The sequence below is a fragment of the Saccostrea echinata genome, unplaced genomic scaffold (genome assembly GCF_033153115.1).
Source record: "Saccostrea echinata isolate AGI-Se365-2 ecotype Australia unplaced genomic scaffold, CSIRO_AGI_Sech_v1 ptg000009l, whole genome shotgun sequence".
NCBI classification, from domain to species: domain Eukaryota; kingdom Metazoa; phylum Mollusca; class Bivalvia; order Ostreida; family Ostreidae; genus Saccostrea; species Saccostrea echinata.
The window spans coordinates 18,068,311-18,088,860 of record NW_026889758.1 but is presented as its reverse complement, the minus strand read 5'-3'; the positions used below and the strand labels follow the sequence as shown (position 1 = coordinate 18,088,860).

Below are 20,550 nucleotides of genomic sequence, written 5' to 3'. Positions count from 1 at the left end.
ACACTAAGTACCATATTTTGTTTTTTCTATATTGTAAAAGTTCTCAGTCGACGATACATAATTCACAGTTATAGGTGTATATTGATAATAAAGTTCGTTTTATTACGATAGAAATGATAAGAGAATGGTTTTTATCTTCTGATTTGACAATATGGTCTCAAGCAATCGTAACTATTATGTTGTACTTGTTTTGTTATTACTGTTGAAAAAAGGTAAGAACTATGTATGTAAAGGATAGAAATTTAATTGCCTTTGTTTTTTCCAATGTAATATTGAAATTAAATAACAGTATAGAAATTCAGCTTTGCTTATCTTTGATATTTGAATTCAAAAACAGAGATTCAGCTTCGCTTATCTGTTAGTTTTTGGATTGTATTGTCATTGAGTCAGTTATCTTTGTAAGGCGGTGTTGTATTTAAGTCAGATTAGTACATGTACTGTTATTTACATTTGCAAATATTTTTCTTAGATGAACCTATTGAAGAGAAAATATGTTCAATTCTGTATGAACTAATTAGGGGGTCAGAGGTCATGGTGTGACCGAATCACACAGCGAGATGATATCTTGTCTACATATTTCTGTCACGGTGACACTGGTTTCGGAACTTCTAAGCCGTTAAAGCGATGAAAAAGGTAAAATTATTGAAAGATATGTGTGTTTTTTTCGTTCAAAAATGATCATTAGTTCTTTCTTCGGTGTGAAGAATGTTTTTTATTAGCCTAAAATCACGCTTACCTTTTTAACCCGAAATTCCTTTGAAGGTAAGTAAACTGAAGACGATACCACCGCTTTTGACTTCATATATTAAGAACTCATACAATAAAAGTAAGATTATTCTCAGTAGCGTCATTGTTTTTTCATTATGAACAGATATTTCCTGAACTGGACTGCTGAACATCAATGTAATTATTCAAATGTTGGAGCGAGGTGAACTCTCAAGACCAAACAGCTTCTAGGTCATTGCGCGTCACAACATAGCAATACGGCGGGCCGTTCGTGTAATAAATGCTGTTCTTTTCAGAATATCCGTCTCAAATGTAAATAAAAGTAATAAACAACAATGTTAAAAAGTTCACTGGGAAATGAACTTGGTTGGTACGTGATCAAATCTTCTGAGAAGCCCTTCGGGCTTCACAGGATTTGATCACGTGACCAACCAAGTTCATTTCCCAGAGAACTTTTTAACATTGTTGTTTATTTCTTAATTAATCATCGTTGTAGAGTAATGCTGTATTTGAAATAAATTACCGTTATCGTTGTAAGTGGGGGTTTGTTTGAGTTGCATTACAGGTATTAATTATTGTATATTTAGGTGCAGGTATATTTGAAATGAATGCTTTTTAAAGTAAATCTTTTTTACAGAAATTGTTTATGTGTGTCGAACACTTTTTCTAGTACTGTTAATTATTTTTGTACACAGTTATTGAGTTGAATTACTGTAACTTACATGTATTTTGTCTTCTGATAGTGAGTTTGAGTTGAAATACATGTACTGTTTCTTACCCTTTCAGGGTGGTGTTGTATTAAAGTTGAATAACTGTGTATTTCCTCTTAAGGGTCAAGGTATATTTAAGTTGAATTACTGTTATTTTGCAAGGATCTTGTTGTCCAGACGGATGGACAATCTACAGGAACTCTTGTTACCATGTCAGTAGGGATTCCCAGAACTGGTTTAATGCTATGGTACGTCATTAACAACAATCTAAACATAAAACTTACTTGTAATATATAATGTTATTATTTTATTGCATTTTTCCTTTCATAGACTTTTAGTGTCAGATTTACTCATTTTTTATCATTTATTTATCAACTACATAATCATTTTAAGTATATTTTTATTTAGGGCATATACATGCAGAAACATCTTACCTAAAATTTCAAAAGAACAGATTGATTTATTTGAAGGTACTTTTCTTCAGAAAATATGTGAAATACACGATAGCTACATAATACATATTGACGATGCTGATGAACAAGGCTTCATTACACACTTACTTCAATCGTCCAGTGGTAAGTAGTCAGGATTTTATCCCTGCCAGAATAAATTATTTTACAAAACTTTGCTGCACGCTTGGTTGAAAAACAGGGAGTAGGTTTTGCTTCTCTTTTCTTTTGATTAAATGTGATGATAACAACACTGATCATGCTCAGAAAAAAACATTTGAACAAAACAAATGAGCAGAGGAGGCACCAAGAACCTTTAAAAACAGAGGTGGAATCAGGTGCTATAGAGGAGTAAGCATCCCTTGTCGACCGGTCACACCCGCCGTGTGCACCATGTGATGATCTAGTAAACGGAATTTTAAATACTGGCCCAGCAATTTTTATGTAAAATGTCATTTAACATCAGACTTCACAATAGATTGTATTGGCTAACAAGGCCATTATATCGACCATAGAGTTTGCGAAACGTTGACTTTAAATGAGATTGCTGATATCCATGAATCATCTATGTCAGTAGCTTGCCTCGGTTTAGAAATTGTTCGTACTCTTGCGTATCGAATCAAATGGGAAATATAAAGTCCATAATTATGCAGGTAATGATTATACATTAAAACAGGGGAAGTTGACGAAAGAAAAGTTAAAATCATAACGTTTATAATGAAATATGTGTAGATAATGAGCAGTATTCGAGCTCAAAAGCCCATTAAACATTACAAAATAGGAGCAGAGCAAACACGGACCTCTAAGACATCAGAGGTGGGATCAGGTGTCATGGAGGAGTGAGCATCCCCTGCCGACCGGTCACACCCGCCGTGTGCTTCTTGGCATGATCGGGAAATTACGGAAAAATCCGTCGACAAGTCAGTGTGTAAATAATAATGAAGTTTAGTGGTTAGTTTGCCATCAAATGTCTTTTTCTAGAAAATTAATCCAAATATGAAACAGAATTCTGTAATTTTCGATTGATGAGATAACCATTGTCCTACTTTCATTGCTCACAACTGGTCTCTTTCACAACTGATATCTTTTTTAGCAGATTGAATAAGATTTCTCTATATTAGGACAGAAAGGAATAAAGAAACGGTTTTACCTATTAGCGGAAATTCTATTTCATTCACATATGAATTAGTCTTCAAGAGTACATGGAGACAAAAAAAAAATTAATTTCACTATTACTCATTACAGCACTAGCATTCAAATGAATTACATGTACATGTATTTCAAGTGCTATAACAGAGAAAAACAAAAACATTCACTTTTTCAGCTAATAACACGTGGCTTGGGGCTACTGATTGGACAGTGGAAGGTTCATGGCAATGGGAGCCACATGGACAAAAGTTGAATTATACAAATTTTGCTCCAGGTCAGCCAAATAATTATCATTCCCAAAACTGTTTAGTAATGGATCGTCTACATCGTTATCAGTGGAACGACTTGGAGTGTCTATCATTGACGAGGCATTATATCTGCGAAAGAGGGTATTTAAAAAAAAAAAGAAAGAAAAAAAAAGACATTATTCGCACGTAAGAACATACGTGGTACATTCATTTATTTTTCATTAAGTATATGCAAATTGAATTCATTTTACATTTCTATTTCAGAGAAAACAGTGGCATCATCTTTGGATAATGAAAAGATTAAACAATTTTTTGGTCTTTTCGCTTTTATTCAATTTCTTTATATCTACATACGGCTTCACAATTACACAAGAGGTCCACCTGAGTATTTCTCAGGCTCTGACAACTTTGGCCTCATGTGACATATTTTTTTAAAACTTGTGAGGACTTTATAATCATAATCTTTTTCACGCAGCCCCTTTCGTAGACATTCAGCAGTAATATAGACACTGGAGTGGAGAAGATAAAGTACACTGTATAATAAATTTCAATATACATGACCATCTTTGCCCCGTCCTGGGGCCTGATCCCTTGTTCATGGGAACATGAAAAATTACCTTAATTGTATGAAGAGAGCCAGCTGCTTATTACAATGAAATGTATGGAGATAACAAACAGTATTCAAGCTCAAAAGTCAATTAAACATTACAAAATAGGAGCAGAGTAAACACGGACCTCCGAAACATCACAGGTGGGATCAGGTGCCATGGAGGAGTGAGCATCCCCTGCCGACGGGTCACACCCGCCGTGTTCTCCTTGTCATTATCGGGAAATAACGGAAAAATCCGTCGACAATTCAGTGTGTAAATAATGGCCTAACAATTAGTATGAAAAACGTCAGTCAGCATTTGACTCAATGATAAATTGTATTTGCTGACAGGGTCATTGTATCGACCATAGAACTTACGAAATGATGACTTTAAACGAGACTACTGATATTCTTCTTTCGCCAACTTGTTTGTCAATAATTTACCTCGTTTTAGAAATTGTACATACGTAGAACACGCTCAACTGAGAGATATAAACCCCGTATGGAGGTGATGAAGGTATATTGCTGCATAAGTAAGGGTAGTTGACTATTGAAAAGTTAAAGTCATCACGTTTATCATAAAGCTTGATTGTTAGAATACCATTAACGTCTTTTTCAAGTAAAATATCCAAATATGAAACAGATGTGTCAGACTCTGTGGTATCTTTTATCTCAAGCTCACCGGGATATATCGCATCGACATAAGAATGGAAATAACCATTGTTCATTGACAATACGTCGTCGATATATCTAAATGTCGAGTTGAAGGCCACAGCAAGTGTTTTCTTCTTTTCACGTATAAGATTTCGGAAATTCTGCTTCATATGAATACAAAAAGTTCTGCTAATAACGGGGCGCAATTGGTACCCATGGAAATTCCAGAATGTTGGAAGACCTGATCTCCAAAAACCACATAGATATTGTCAATCAGAAACTCAAGTATCTTTTTAATGTCAACTTCAGAGTACTTGTGTGTACAATCAGAATGTTTTTTAACAAAATAATTTTGCAAATGACCAATGACAAGGTAAGTAAATGTACGAGTTCCATTTTTATTGAAAAAGCTGCTGTCAATGATATCAAAAAGCATGGACTTTAATTTATGGTGAGGAATGGTTGTGCATAAAGTTGAAAAGTCATAAGTTTTTAAGCTGTTGATTTTGGTAAAATCTTGTGATTTCAAATTTTCCAAAAGTTTCTTTGAATTTTAAGTATCCACATCTGATTTTCACCACTTCTCAAATATATTGTTGCACAGTACTCTTGAAGTTTCTCCTTCACTATTGTTAATATCTTAGTGAGGAGTAAAGAAAGAGGCTTGGTTGAACATTTACTGGAACCCGCTATGTATCTTTGTAATGATTTTTATGAAGTTTGGAATCCAGTATAGATATGGTAATTCAAATTCATTTTGGTTGTTTGGAATATTAAAAATATTCAAAACTGACATTTGATTTTGAAGAGTTTCTTCCTTAGAAAGAGAACTATGAGTATAAGTTGGATTACCACTTGTAGAATTAAATCCAAGTTCCTCTAAAATACATTTAATATAATGAGCCTTACAAACAAAGACAATGCTGTTACCTGCTTTGTCAGCAGGGACCAGTACGTACTGATCATGTAATCTATCTAATTCTTTTTTCACTTCTGGATTATTGAATACAGAAGGATAGATGGTTCTCATATTGCCCCTCAATTTTTTTAATGCGCGATTTTAACATACATCTGATACATTTAATCCATTCTGACAAAGTGTCAAGGTCTTCTTTTTCATATCTGGCCCATCGCCTGGCGTAATCCTCTAATGAATCCATCATATTTATGAAATTCCGACGCCACTTGAAGGATCGGGGTTCCCTATATTTAGGACCTTTTAAAATTAGTGATCTAAGATTCTCATTATTAACTATATTTACGTCACCAGTAATATGCAAACAATTCACCTGCTAGATGTCTATGAGTAAATGAAGTGAAGATACCTTTTCTTTTAAAGATAAAATGCATTTACAATATATGACCAACCACTATATAGGGACTAGAAAGAGTATGAGATCGTTGCTAAGGAATAAATTTCTTTAAAGTGAAGTCTTAAGTTAAGACTCTTGCCAAAAACGCAGATTGTACGCGAACAGATCTCGTAATAATTTTCGTCAAATGGGGCACCATTCTTAGTTTTATCTCAAGATGAAAACTAATCCTAAGATATTTTGTAAAAAGGACTACTTTGTGTAATTAAATAAAATGATGCATGATAATTATAAATCTTTATCATTTCTCATCGTCCTTGACAATATAACGTTTCATATATTATATAAATAGGACACAACCGTTTGTGGTGTACATATTATTGACGAGATCATTGAAAATGTGGAGCAAATCAGTCATTTACATTACCTGCCTTATCGCTCTAGGTACAGTCATATTTATCTATAGGATAATTGTGTTTCCCCTTGGACAATAGAAGATATATCGTCTACCCTGATATATCTTGATATTTGTCCTCATGCAATGTGGACACGCTTCCGTGCAAAAGGTGACAGTTTCAGACAACATGCAGGATTGTTTGTTAGAATCCCAAAAAACTACATAGATATTGTCAATCAGAAATTCAAGCATTTTTTTTAAATCTTTGGAGTACTTGTGTTTAGAATCAGAATGTTCTTTTACAAAATAAGTCTGCAGATGACCTAGGACAAGGTATGTAATTTTATGAGTTCCTTTTCATTGAAAAAATCGTTGTCTATGATGTTAAAAAGCTTGATCTTTAATTAATCTATGGGAATGTTTTTTAAAAATTATTGAAAAGTTATACATTTTGATTTAATTATACATCGTTACAATCTTCGTCAGCTTGAATGACATATTTATCATGTAGTCTTTGTAATTCCTTTATCACCATAGATTGTTCGCATATTGTTCTTTATAGATAGTTTTCATATGATGTATTTTTTCTCCGAGTTATTTCCCTTGGCCGCCATCTTGGTGGTCAACCAGGTAATTTTTACTCTTTGTCTTACCAAATCTAAGAGGATGTAGCAGAAATATTTGGGGGAAAATCTTCATAGAATAAAAATAATAAAATAAAGGATGCTTACACATATGCATATTTTTCAGAAAAACAATGCTTCCTACCCCACAATGGCTAGTATAAAAAGAAAAAGTTGGTTGAATAATGAAGGAATATGAGCATGTTGACCTCCAATATGGCGGCCAACGGGAAATAACTCTTGCTAATTTGGGCCTACTGAAAACTATCTATTTGTCTAATACGATTCTTTAATATATTGACAGAATGTTCATATTTAGCCCATCGTCTAGCATACACCTCGATGGAATTCATAATATAAAAAGTTCTCAATCATAATATAAAAGAACTTCTCTCGCCATTTGAAAGTTTGGGGCTCCCTGAATTTTGGACCTTTCAAAATGACTGCTTTCAGGTCATCATTTTGAAATATATCTACCTCACCAGTAATGAAGTGTTCAGTTTGACTATAGATTAGTTGAAAGACGAGGAAGAACATGAACCTTATAAGGATTTTGTTTTAGCTTTGTTAAACATGCAATATATATGTTAATTATCATAGCCCTTTTCTTAAAATTCAAAACATTGAAGTTTTAGTAGTCATTCTGAGAATAATTGAAAAGTAGGTCAAAGGTCAAGATCATGTGGACTGTGACTCCGGTCTTTTTATAAAAATTCTAATGATGAACAGTGCACATCTCCCATTCGTCCCACTCTTGAAATAAATTTCATATCCAACAACAAAATATTGTATATTCTCTCTATATCAGCATTATGAACTATAATAGTCCCTACTTCAAAATTAGCCTTTTTCCCAAGGAAGGTTTGCTTACGATATTTGCCATACATACATTTAATAACTTTGTTTTTAATTCAAAGGTAAATGACATAAAAATATCTAGGGGGTTCTGAAAGAGAACATTTCTCCATTTTCCTTTACTTTTATTGAAATTATTACTCTGACTTGTGCTTTAATAGAAACGAGGACTCATTTGCTATTTATATAATTTTACATATCGATAAAGTGCACATGTTGAACTAGATATAGTAGGGACCATTTCATTCCAATAGAAACTCTCAGTAAAATATGTAAATGAAAATAATTTGTTATTTAACCCCTTACATCGTCTTCTTCCGGTTCTACGTAAGAGATTTAATTGTATCTTTTTTACCTTTGTAGGTTTTGCATGCCCTGGGGGTTGGATTCCTCATGGAGACTCTTGTTATCATATCTCTAATGAAGAGGAATCCTGGATGGATGCAATGGTTAGGGATTTTTACTGCCTATTCTTTATTACAAATTTACTGATACTTTGGACTTTTATGGTTGCTAACAAACAATGAAATAATGTAATCCTTACCTATTGATAACTTTAAAAAAATGTCTGCATTGAATATATACAGCATACATCATTAGACCACCCGATGTGAGGCAACTAATCACATCAGCCCAAAACAATCGATGAAAATTTAATAATATCAGTACATATAGTTTTTCTGCGTAATATTATTGTTTATATAAGTCAAAGTCTTTTTTGTAATTTCTACAATATTTAATTGATCGAGATGGTTGGAGGACTCCCTGTCTTTGCTAATTGTTAGATAATGGACAATCATTTGTTGTGTTCAGTTGCCAATCAGTTCAAGTGTCTGGGAGGTCATTTAAAGTTTTAGGCAGGTGCCTATAGTTATAAGAAAGCCAGTCACATGATTCAAACACTCCAAGCAGATGTCTGTATATTCTGAATAATCAACTTGCAGTGAAACACAGTAATCCAAGCACGAACCTAGTTACTACTATGAGTCCTGTACGTTACGTTTGTCTATTTGACACTCGTATTATTACATACATTTTTCTTAACATTTGAATATCTCACAGATTTGTGATATCACATTGATTTTTATCATGTTCTTTACAGAAAATGTGTGAATTTCATGGCGGACACCTGGCACATATTATGGACAGAGATGATAATGCATTCATAGTCTCTCTGCTACAAAAATCACATAGTAAGTTCCAATACAATCTGAATTCTAATTCTACTGTTTATTTCTATTATACATATATATATTAATGAATCCAGTCTATCTCCGAAAAAAAAACGTGATTCTTCATATCTATACAATAAATTTACAAAACTTGAAAATCTCTGTCTACGTGGTTAGATTAAGCTGCAGAACTTAAGTTCTCTGGGAATGAAAATTCGGTTAGAGAGGTATAGCCTGGTTCCCTGGCTCATCCTTGCCTAGTGACGCGGAGTATATGAAGCAAAACAGGGACAGGGAACCAGGCTAACTAGAGGTATATCTGGTATGATACGTCTTCCTTCCCAGAGGGCTTAAGTTCTGCAGCTAGGTAAGACACCAATTCTGACTTATTATTATTGATAATATATAGAGAGAAAATAAATATAGAACAAAGGGAAATTCAACAAACATTACCTAAACCTGAAAAATATGCATATCAACTTTGAAGCTTACGTTAATTTTTTTTTTATTTCAGGTACCTCCTTCTGGATAGGAGGGTCTGATTGGACGATAGAAGGCACGTGGGTATGGGAACCAATAGGATTGAAATTCAATTTCACTAATTTTGCTCATGGAAGGCCTAACAATGTCAATGGGGAAAATTGTCTGTCAATAAGGCTATCAAACAGTCAGTGGGACGACGATGATTGTGATGAACATCGACCGTATGTCTGTGAAAAAAGGCGAGGATTAATATTATATTTAAAGAAGCATGATAGTTAACTGTTCGTTATCATCATATTTCAATTAGGAGATATATCTCTCTCTTTCTCTCTGTCACATATTTATGTATATTTTTATTTGTCTTCTCAAGTATTTTTTTCTAAATTGCCTCAGTATTATTTTTCTGTTCTTCTATTGCAGATCTCAATATTCAGTTGTTATTGGTTGACAGATTTACTGATTTCAGAATTCTTGTAGTCAATCTGAATAAAATCTTATCTATATTGGTACTAAATTTACCAATATTGTTACATTTTCAATGACTATTTGGACTTTCAGTAGGCAGGCATACCAACTATAAATGGACGATACGTGCATTTGTGAAATTGGACGACTGAACATCAAATCCTTCTAGTCAAAACATAAAGCACCATGTCTTTTATTCTTCTACGTTATATAGTACTAGCTGACAAGAGAAATATGCCTTTCATAAATTAAAACTAAAAAAGTTAAAACTACTGATAGGTCTGAGAGGCCAAGATCGAAAGAAGTTAAGAGTTGGTTATATCATTTCATTGTGAACATTAAATTAAGGAAACGCTTAAGAAAATTCTTGGATTAATTTATTTTGGGTAATTTTGCTCTACTCCTGTTTTTCGCTTTCTACTTTAACATTTGTTGTGTCATCCTCGTGTTTACTTTCTGGTTAAAAGCCTTTTATTTGTTTAAAATCTACTTTTGTTCCCAAAACATCAAATTCTGGTAAATTTATTAAAGAAAGAATTTATAATTCTAATCAATGGCATGTCAAACGTTGCAATATTCGATCTTTTCCATTTGTATTGTATAATTTTCCATTGCATTGTATAACATTTATTTGTATTCTATATTTTCCATTTGCAATGTATAGCTTATTATCTGTATTGTATAATTTATTATTTGTATGCGATAATTTTTCATTAGTATTGTATCCGAGGGATTGTTTATTTTTTTCGATACGAAGGATTTCACTCGTCAAGTTTTAGTCTTTTTGTAGCATAGTGTTCAAACAAATAAAAATTATAGAATTCAAATAAAAATTATACAATACAAATGGAAAATTTTACGTTGCAATAGAAATGACCGAATACTAGTATTGCAACGTATGACTTGCCATACTAATTCTAATTTACAGTTGGTTATAATCAGAGGTCAAGTGTTGACAGGTATAAGATGAAGATTCACATTTTCATTTAATTAGTGGCTATATGAAATTGACTTGACAATAACAATTCATCGGTATTAGAGAATGTTTAGCAATATTTAATCCTTGATCACAAATGGCAAAACGTATAGAATGTGAACTGATAAAAACTAACTAAAATGTTGAATGTATTTAAGAAACAGTGACTAGTTTTATATTCCCTTTATGTTACTATTTTGGAAGATTTAAATTTGGTAAATCAGTTTTCCTTCTTAGATTTTATTTTAGTCCGAAGCTTTTCTAGCTAGCTGCATTCCAGTGTGTTGTTATAACTAAATCCCATTGATACTATGAACCGGTACTAAAAGTACAATAATTTGCATTTATTTAGTTATCCCTTTGTGACAAAGGCTTTCAACATGTAAAACCCTGGTACAATTTTTAATGATGAACAATGTAATTGATAAAAAACGTAAAAATGTTTGAATGAGATTCCTTTTTTTTTTCAAAAGAGTTTCGACCTTTAATTTTCTGCAGTATTACATATACTGATGCCTTTTGGAGCATATGTTTGCAGGTTCAGTAGATAACAAATATGTTTGATATGCATTCTTCCTGCAATATAAAATTTGTCAAATGATAGGCCTTATATTAGATGTAATTAACACTTTTCTTCATTTGAAAACTAATCTTTTGAAAACTTTATATTTCATATTTATTTTTTATTAAAAAAAAAAACTTGTCTTAATTTGAAAACAAAACTTTTGAAAACTTTATATTTTATATTTATTTTTTATTATTATATTTTTATTTTACGATGTTTGGTTTTTAATTCTTTTTTTCCCTATATCATTCACTAGAATTCCAACAGGTTCCCTTAACAAGGATACTTGTAGTGGCTTCTAGGTACCGTGTTATCATTATTCTTTCTCTTGAGAGTTATGTGAATTCTTGACTTTTTATTTAATTTTATTTATTATATTGAGAAACATTTGGCATAAGTAAAATATAAAAGGAAGGACTAATCGATTGAAAAGTAATCCAGAAAACCAAGGCTTTGGATTATGGCACACGCTAGTACGTTGATATGGCCCAGTGCATTGTCAAAGATACATATATAAAAAAATGGAACACAATTTTTTTTCTTTCTCTTTTCCTTATATCACTGTCATTTTAATAGTTATACTCGTTGTCTTAAAGCAAAAGTAACACAAGAATATCTATAAAGGAAGATGATATATATACAAATAATTTAAGATGACGATTATAGATAGTTTTTTAAAAGGTCTAAAAATATTGATAACTCTTGATAGAGGTATAGTTCTGGCTAAATTTGAAGTACAATATGACGTCAAAATAAGCGATATCACGTGAACTTTTCTTTTTATTTGAAATTCAAGATTTATTTCAACACTTATAAATAAATGAAACCATGCAAATATATCGTAAAAATGTTATTTTCTTATGTTTTGCATCTTACACAGGGGTAACTTCTTTGACGTCATTAATGTTCACCATGACAAGTGAAAAAAATGATTTAGCTAAGACAGAATGTAAAAAAGATATCTTAATCTGGTTTTTAGAAGCATGTATCGTTAATGTTATATGCGATTGATACGGGATTAAAGTATGCTAGATCTAATTTATTTTTGTTATTTACTTTCTGTAATGCAGACAGGATCGTCAAGGTACCTCAGTCGGCAGAACACTCGCTCCGTTATCGGAAGTTGGCATGTTTGAATCACGGCTGTGACTGGCCAAAGTCGATGAAAAAATTAGGTAGCAACTGTTCCTTCGCCGGCACTTTGAAGTGAAAGTCATTCGGATGAGACCGAGGCCCCGTGTCACGGTAGGCGTTGGCACGATAAAGAACCTTCACTGCTCAATGGCCCTGAGTGCCGAGTAAAGGTCTAAATTTGATGCCCTTCACCATTATATGGTACGTCTCTATATGAGTGAAAAATTCTCGAACGGGACGTAAAACATACAGTCAATGAATTAATGCAGACGGGCACTGTGTTGCACAAATCCCGGCCAGACTTTCCTCTGTCATTCTTGACATTCTTGACGAAATTATGGAATGCAAATACGAGGGATAAACAGCGTTTATTCGGTGAACATGGCGATATGAATAGCTCTAGCTCGCATCTTGGAGCATACCAGCACAGCAATTGCTGAATAAACGTTGTTTATTGTTTATTGACTCCAGCAAGGTACGCTTGAATGAAATATATGGAGATAACGAACAGTATTCAAGCTCAAAAGTCAATTAAACAATACAAAATAGGAGCAGAGCAAACACAGACCTCCAAAACGCCAGAGGTGGGATCAGATGCCATGGAGGAGTGAGCATCCCCTGCCGACGGGTCACAACCGCCGTGTGCTCCTTGTCATGATCGGAAAATAACGGTAAAATCCGTCGATAATTCAGTGTGTAAATAATGGCCTAACAATTAGTGTGAAAAACGTCAGTCAGCATTTGACTCAATGATAAATTGTATTTGCTGACAAGGTCATTGTATCGACCATAGAACTTACGAAATGATGACTGCTGATATTCTTGTTTCATCAACTTGTTTGTCAATACACGTAATCTACCTCGTTTTAGAAATTGTACATACGTGAAGCATGCTCTTGCGTATCGAATCAACTGAGAGATATAAACCCCGTATGCAGGTGATGAAGGTATATTGCTGCATAAGTAAGGCAAGCTGACGATTGAAAAGTTAAAGTCATCACGTTTATCATAAAGCTTGATTGTTAGATTACCATTAACGTCTTTTTCAAGTAAAATATCCAAATATGAAACAGATGTGTCAGACTCTGTGGTATCTTTTATCTCAAGCTCACCAGGATATATCGCATCGACATAAGAATGGAAATAACCATTGTTCATTGACAATACGTCGTCGATATACCTAAATGTCGAGTTGAAGGCCACAGCAAGTGTTTTCTTCTTTTCACGTATAAGATTTTGGACAAATTCTGCGTCATATGAATACAAAAAAGGTCTACTAAAAACGGGGCGCAATTGGTACCCATGGGAATTACAATAGAATGTTGGAAGACCTGATCTCCAAAAACCACATAGATATTGTCAATCAGAAACTCAAGTATCTTTTTAATGTCAACTTCAGAGTACTTGTGTGTACAATCAGAATGTTTGTTAACAAAATAATTTTGCAAATGACCAATGACAAGGCAAGTAAATGTACGAGTTCCATTTTTATTGAAAAAGCTGCTGTCAGTGATATCAAAAACCCTGGACTTTAATTTATCGTGAGGAATGGTTGTGTATAAAGTTGAAAAGTCGTAAGTTTTTAAGCTGTTGATTTTGGTAAAATCTTGTGATTTCAAATTTTCCAAAAGTTCCTTGGAATTTTTAAGTATCCACATCTGATTTAGTTCACTATGTTGTTGCACAGTACTCTTGAAGTTTCTCCTTCACTACTGTTAATATCTTAGTGAGGAGTAAAGAAAGAGGCTTGGTTGAACATTTACTGGCGCTATGTATCTTTGTTTGTAAGGATTTTTATGAAGTATCGGGATTCAATATAGATATGGTAATTCAAATTCATTTTGGTTGTTTGGAATATTAAAAATATTCAAAACTGACATATGATTTTGAAGAATTTCTTCCTTAGAGAGGGAACTATGAGTATAAGTTGGATTACCACTTGTAGAATTAAATCCAAGTTCCTCTAAAATACATTTAATATAATGAGCCTTACAAACAAAGACAATGTTGTTACCTGCTTTGTCAGCAGGAACCAGTACGTACTGATCATGTAATCTATCTAATTCTTTTTTCACTTCTGGATTATTGAATACAGAAGGATAGATGGTTCTTATATTCAAATTTAATCAAATTTAATTTTATTGTTAAGTTAGTTTCAAATTCTACATTTGCAATGAACACCACTTGAAATTATTCTCTTTTTATTATGCACTTTTTGATCAGTGGGAATTCTGAATTTTGTAAAACTGAAATTGTGCTTGCATACTGGTATAATCTGGCGTTTGAATTATTCTGTCTTTATTGAGTAATTTGATCGTGTCTGTTTTGTAAATAAATTTGAAATACAGTTTCATTTTGTGATTCATAACGTAGGAAGATATATTTCCTTCTTTCAGTTCAACTGATCTTTTAGAAAAATAATGTCTTAATTGATGTTTACATCTCGTTCAAAGTACTGAGGTTTACCCGGCGCCGTTTTGGAAAAAAAAGGTCCAAGGGTCAAGATCAGAGGAACCCTAACAAAAGATACTATAGTTAACTAAGGTTTACTATAGTTAACTATAGTAAATCAAAGTGTCAAAGTTTTTTTTCCACATTAATATTTTTATTTTTCAATAACATACAACATATTTTTGAGGCAACACTTCCTCAGAAGCCCTCCGTAGATACCTCACCTGGGGTGCCAGGAGCTCCCTGGATTGGTAATTTATTTCGTTTATAAATTATTTAATATTTCCATAATATATTTGAAAACAGCAGAAAAAAAGACAGATAAACATCATTGTGTGAATAATGCAATTATTACAGACATATATCTTTAGACAATTTACATTTTATGAGGACATAGTCACATAGATCATATTGAAATTTGAAAAAATCATAATATTAAATACAAAGAAAAATATGTGTCCATTGTAAATAGTAAAATAGACTATAATGATGATTTTATAAATATATATCATTGGAGAAACACTCACATTCAACCGGAGGTAAAATAACATCTAAAGAGTCCATCCACATTACCTCCAGGTTGATTTTATAACAGGATGACTGACCCACCCTGCAGTGAGTGTTCATTTAAAATAAAATTAAAAAGAGTTAACAATTTATAATTTCAAAGACAAATTTTGAAAGTAAATTCCATCATTAGTATTTTTCATAATTTTCATAACATTTGCATAGGACCTAACAGAGTCTTTTAAAGCATGTATCAGAGAATTTTCACTTTCTTCAATATTATCAATTCGACAAAACATTTTGTGTTTATATATTTTATAAGCAAAAATAAAAGAGAAAAGTTTATTGTATAGTCTTAATGTGTTGTTTTGAACAAAGCAGAATCCGATAACAATGTGTTTCCAATGAACAGGAAAACCAACATATTCACTGACTGTGCTCCATATTTGAGAAACATTTTTGCAATCAAAAATTAAGTGTCTTGTATTCTCCAATTGATTTTGACAAATTTTACAATATTTGTTTATTTGTCTATTCCATTTACTTAAAAATAAATTGTTGCATAGTATATTATTTAGTAGCTTGTAATTAAATTCGGCTAACTTTTTGTCCTCCATTAATTTTATTTTATATAAATAAATATTTTCGCAGTCCGAATTATTTGTTATTTGGAATTCGATATTAAATTTACTTTGAGAGCATGGAGTTTGTAATTTTTCCTTTTTTAATTTAGAGTAGAAAAATTTGGTGTTTTGTTTTTTAAGGGTTAAGATAGGATTATCTATTTTGATGAAATTTATCTTCGAATAATCAAATATTTGTTCGTATTTTATAAATACTGTCTTAATTATCATATATTCACAAAGCCAGTTACTTTTGTTTTTAATAACACAAGAAAGATCGTCTAAAGATTTTAAATTTCCATTTTCATTAAATAAGTGTTTTGTATATAAGACTCCACTTTTCACCCAGTTTTGAAAGCAAAATGATTTTCCCTTGTATGTAAAGATTTTATTGGACCAAATAGGTTGTGTCAAAAATGTGTGTGCTGTATCTAGTTTTGTGTTTTCTTTGCAAAGGTTAAAGCATGAAAAAACTTCTTTATAAAAAAAGTGGCATGTGTTGAACAATATCAAATCTTTTTATAACTGTTTCTGATGTAATTAAAAGATACTGCAAATCAATACCTAGAGCTTTACAAAAGCTGTTTACAAAGTCCTTTATCACATGCTTGGTTAACAGCAGTCTAGGAACCCAGGCTACTTTTAATGCCTTTAGTTTTGATTCTATATCTGTCAAACATATGCCACCCTCAGTTATTTCCCCTATCACAGTATTTCTTTTTATTCGTTCATTTTTATTCCAAATAAAATTGAAAATTAATTTATTTAACTTTTTTACATATTCTTTATCTGGTAGTTCTAGTATTGTGGCCTTATAAATCAACTTATGAATAGCTAAGGTATTTATTACAACACATTTGACACTTTGTAATCTAATCAAAGTGTCAAAGTTATCACTATAGTAAATCAAAGTTTTTTAAAGTGATCACTATAGTGTCATAGTGATCACTATAGTAAATCAAAGTTTTCTAAGTGATCACTATAGTGTCAAAGTTATCACTATAGCAAATCAAAGTTTTCAAAGTTATCACTATAGTAAATCAAAATTTTCATCATAGTAAATCAAAGTTTTCATAGTGATCACTATAGTAAATCAAAGTTTTCATAGTTATCACTTTAGTAAATCAAAGTGTCAAAGTTATCACTATAGTAAATCAAAGTGTCACAGTTATCACTGTAGTAAATCAAAGTTTTCATAGTGTCAAAGTTATCACTATAGTTAACTATAGTATTTTTTGGTTAGGGAAATGACTTTATAAAAGGCCGAAAATTTCAATTCGTATAGGTGAATTCTGTTAACCTACTGTAAACAAAGCTAACTGTAGCACCAATACACTTAGGTCATAAGAAAAAAATATGTTAAGACTTTCTTGTCAAACGTATGCGGTAAAAGAGGATTTGTGCTAAATGAGGTGAAATGTCGACAATTTTTCTTTGCCTGTTTTGCAGTTGTAGGATATGACAAAGCAATCCTAACAAGAAAATTCAAAGAATTTTGGTCCCTCGCTTTCAGTGTCTTACTGGATGGAATGCCATTGTTTATGGCATATTGTAACTGTCTTGTTTGAGAGACCTGTCTTATTTGTGTGCTATACAAAAAGACAATTTGTTGAAGTAATAACAGTTATGGCAAAGATTATAGCTTCTCAGAACTACATCAAACTTTAAGATCAAGGTCACGGTGTCAAAAATTATAGTATGTTTGGAAAGGTTTTTTCACAGGTAATGTACATGTTAAATATAAAAGCCCTACCTCTTCTCATTCAAAAGTCATAATCTAGGTAAAAGCTTTTGTGACAGACAAACTGACAGACGACTGAGATGTTCGAGTTTCTGATTGACAAAACTATGTGGTTTTTGGAGACCAGGTCTTCCAACAATCTATTGGAATTCCCATGGGTACCAATTGGCCCCGTTATTAGCAGACCTATTTTTCTATTCATTTTGATGCAGGATTTGTTCAAAATCTTATACGTGAGAAGAAGAAAACACTAGCTGTGGCCTTCAACTCGACATTTAGATATATCGACGACGTATTGTCAATGAACAATGGTTATTTCCATTCTTATGTCGATACGATATATTCCGGTGGGCTTGAAACAAAAGATACCACAGAGTCTGACACATCTGTTTCATATTTGGATATTTTGCTAAAAAAAAAGGCGTTAATGGTAATCTAACAACCAAGTTTTATGATAAACGTGATGACTTTAACTTTTCAATCGTCAGCTTCCCTTACTTATGCAGCAATATACCTTCATCACCTGCATGCAGGGTTTGTATCTCTCAGTTGATTCAATACGCAAGAGCATGCTCAACGTTAAGCAATTTCTAAAACGAGGTAAGTTATTGACAAACAAGTTGATGAAACAAGAATATCAGCAGTCTCATTTAAAAGTCGTCATTTTGTAAGTTTATGAACTTGTCAGCAAATACAATTTATCATTAAGTCAAACGCTGACTGACGTTTTTCATACTAATTGTTAGGCCATTATTTGCAAATTGGGTTGTCGACAATTTTTTTTCGTTATTTCCCGATCATGACAAGGAGCACACGGCGGGAGTGACCGGGATGCTCACTCCTCCATGGCACCTGATCCCACCTCTGATGTTTTAGAAGTCTGTGTTTGCTCTGCTCAAAAATTTGTATTTGTCACCTCGCTTTCGCGAAAGCGGGGGAGAATAAAATTTCCTAACGATGTTTGCGGACAGAATCTTTCGAGATTTTCGGGAAAAATAAATGGGACACGACTCTAGGACCGTAACGAATATAGAGCCTCCGACGATAAATTTGATTGAAAAGATTTAAGAATGGAGATTAATCTAAGGAGGATTTTTATGTGTAACCTAAAACCGACATAACATGATATTACCTTTATCTCTTTTCAATCGTATGCAGACTTATGTTGACCTAGCAATCAAAGATTAAGGCATCTTACGCAACGAACAGGTTGGCAGTCGACATGAAAATAACGCTTGTTATAAGTACAACTCTACTTTATACAGGTAGCTTCTCTCTCTCTCTCTCTCTCTCTCATTTAAGATCTATGGTTTAATTTGAACTCTCTGTAGCTATAGGATGTCCACCTGGGTGGCAACCATTCAAGAACTCCTGCTATCACGTATCAACAGAGGCGGAATCTTGGATGGATGGCATGGTAATAAAAATTTTATTTCCCTTTTTTCTATGTAGGACTGCGTGAAAAGAATATTCATTATATTTAGACTGATTATATATATACGGATATTTATAACAGCAAATGTGTGAATTACATGGTGGCTTTTTGGCCCATATAGAGACTGCAGAAGAAGATGAATTTATAACTCAAGTAATGCGTAACTATTCACGTGAGTTCCATTTTGTTGTTAAAGGCATAAAATTAATATAAGATAGCGAACAAAAAAATCTTAAAACAGTACAAATCTGTGAATAGGGCATAAAACTTGGACCGGGTGCCTAGGAGAAGTAAGCATCCCCTATCAACAGATCACACCTGCCGTGAGTCGTATAAAGGCCTAACCATTGGTATGCAACACAACAGCCAAAATACGACCCAATGATAGGCTACATTTGCTAACAAAGTCATTGTAACGACCATATAATGCTGACATTAAACAAGGTTTTTGAAATTCCTATCAACTTAACTGTCAATAGCCTCCGAAGGTTTAAAAATTGGTCGTACTCAGAGTATGCTTCAAACAAGTAAACACCATATGCAGGTTATAGCGGAATATTTACATTTCCAAGTATTTTTCTTAAGATTTTCTGCAAATTATAAAAAGTTCATGTTCTCATGAACTACCGTAAGTGAGCAAGAATTTCTCCACTGTGACGTCAAAATACAATACTTGACGTTAAAACTATAGTGCAAACTGTTCTTTTTCAAAAATGATTGTTAGATGTGTTCCAAATTTGTGGCAAGTTGTCAGAAAAATTATATAAATGTAAGATATGAATTTAATTTTTGAGAATTCATGAAGTACATGAAATACAACGCTTCACGCCAGCATATCTATCATGAAGCGCTAACGCGCTTATCTCGTTTGTCATACAATGTAGTTGTTAGTTGGTTCGCGTCGTCTATAGTCAGTAAAACATCCAAATATGAAACAGATGTGGCAGACTCGGTGATATCTTTTGTTTTAAGTTCACTGAGATATATCGAGTCGACATATAAAGTTGAATGCAACATGTACAGCAAGTGGTTTTTATCTTCTCGTGTAGAAGTTCTTGAATAAATTCTGCTTTATAGGAATCTAAAAAAAATGTTCGATTAATAAAAGAGCACAGTTAATTCCTCTCGAATTTCCAAGGTTTGTTGGAAAACATGGTCTCCGAAGACTACATAAATGTTGTAAATGAGGAACTCCGTCATCTTTTTTATGTATCAACAGAGTACTTTTGTGTAAAATCAGAGTGATTTTTAACAAAGTAATTTTGTTGATGACCAATAAAATATT

At 32.7% G+C, this 20,550-nt stretch overlaps 2 protein-coding genes across 2 annotated transcripts in view; both read left to right on the top strand.

Annotated features, from left to right (window-relative positions):
• Positions 1-137: 137 nt before the first annotated feature.
• LOC133183403 (perlucin-like protein) lies at positions 138-3,586 on the top strand. Its single transcript, XM_061318365.1, has 5 exons — positions 138-212; positions 1,599-1,684; positions 1,921-2,011; positions 3,210-3,423; positions 3,547-3,586. Exons 1-5 carry the CDS (start codon positions 152-154, stop codon positions 3,572-3,574), a joined length of 480 nt encoding a protein of 159 aa, XP_061174349.1. The 5' UTR covers positions 138-151; the 3' UTR covers positions 3,575-3,586.
• A 2,645-nt stretch (positions 3,587-6,231) lies between these two features.
• The window catches only part of LOC133182482 (macrophage mannose receptor 1-like), a 34,287-nt gene continuing 19,968 nt past the window's right edge, over positions 6,232-20,550 (top strand). Inside the window, exons 1-5 of the mRNA XM_061317329.1 lie at positions 6,232-6,282; positions 8,077-8,162; positions 8,816-8,906; positions 9,400-9,642; positions 9,789-9,874. Of these exons, the coding sequence (XP_061173313.1) occupies positions 6,237-6,282; positions 8,077-8,162; positions 8,816-8,906; positions 9,400-9,642; positions 9,789-9,874 (552 nt within the window). The 5' untranslated portion in view covers positions 6,232-6,236. The remainder of the gene's footprint in view (positions 6,283-8,076; positions 8,163-8,815; positions 8,907-9,399; positions 9,643-9,788; positions 9,875-20,550) is intronic.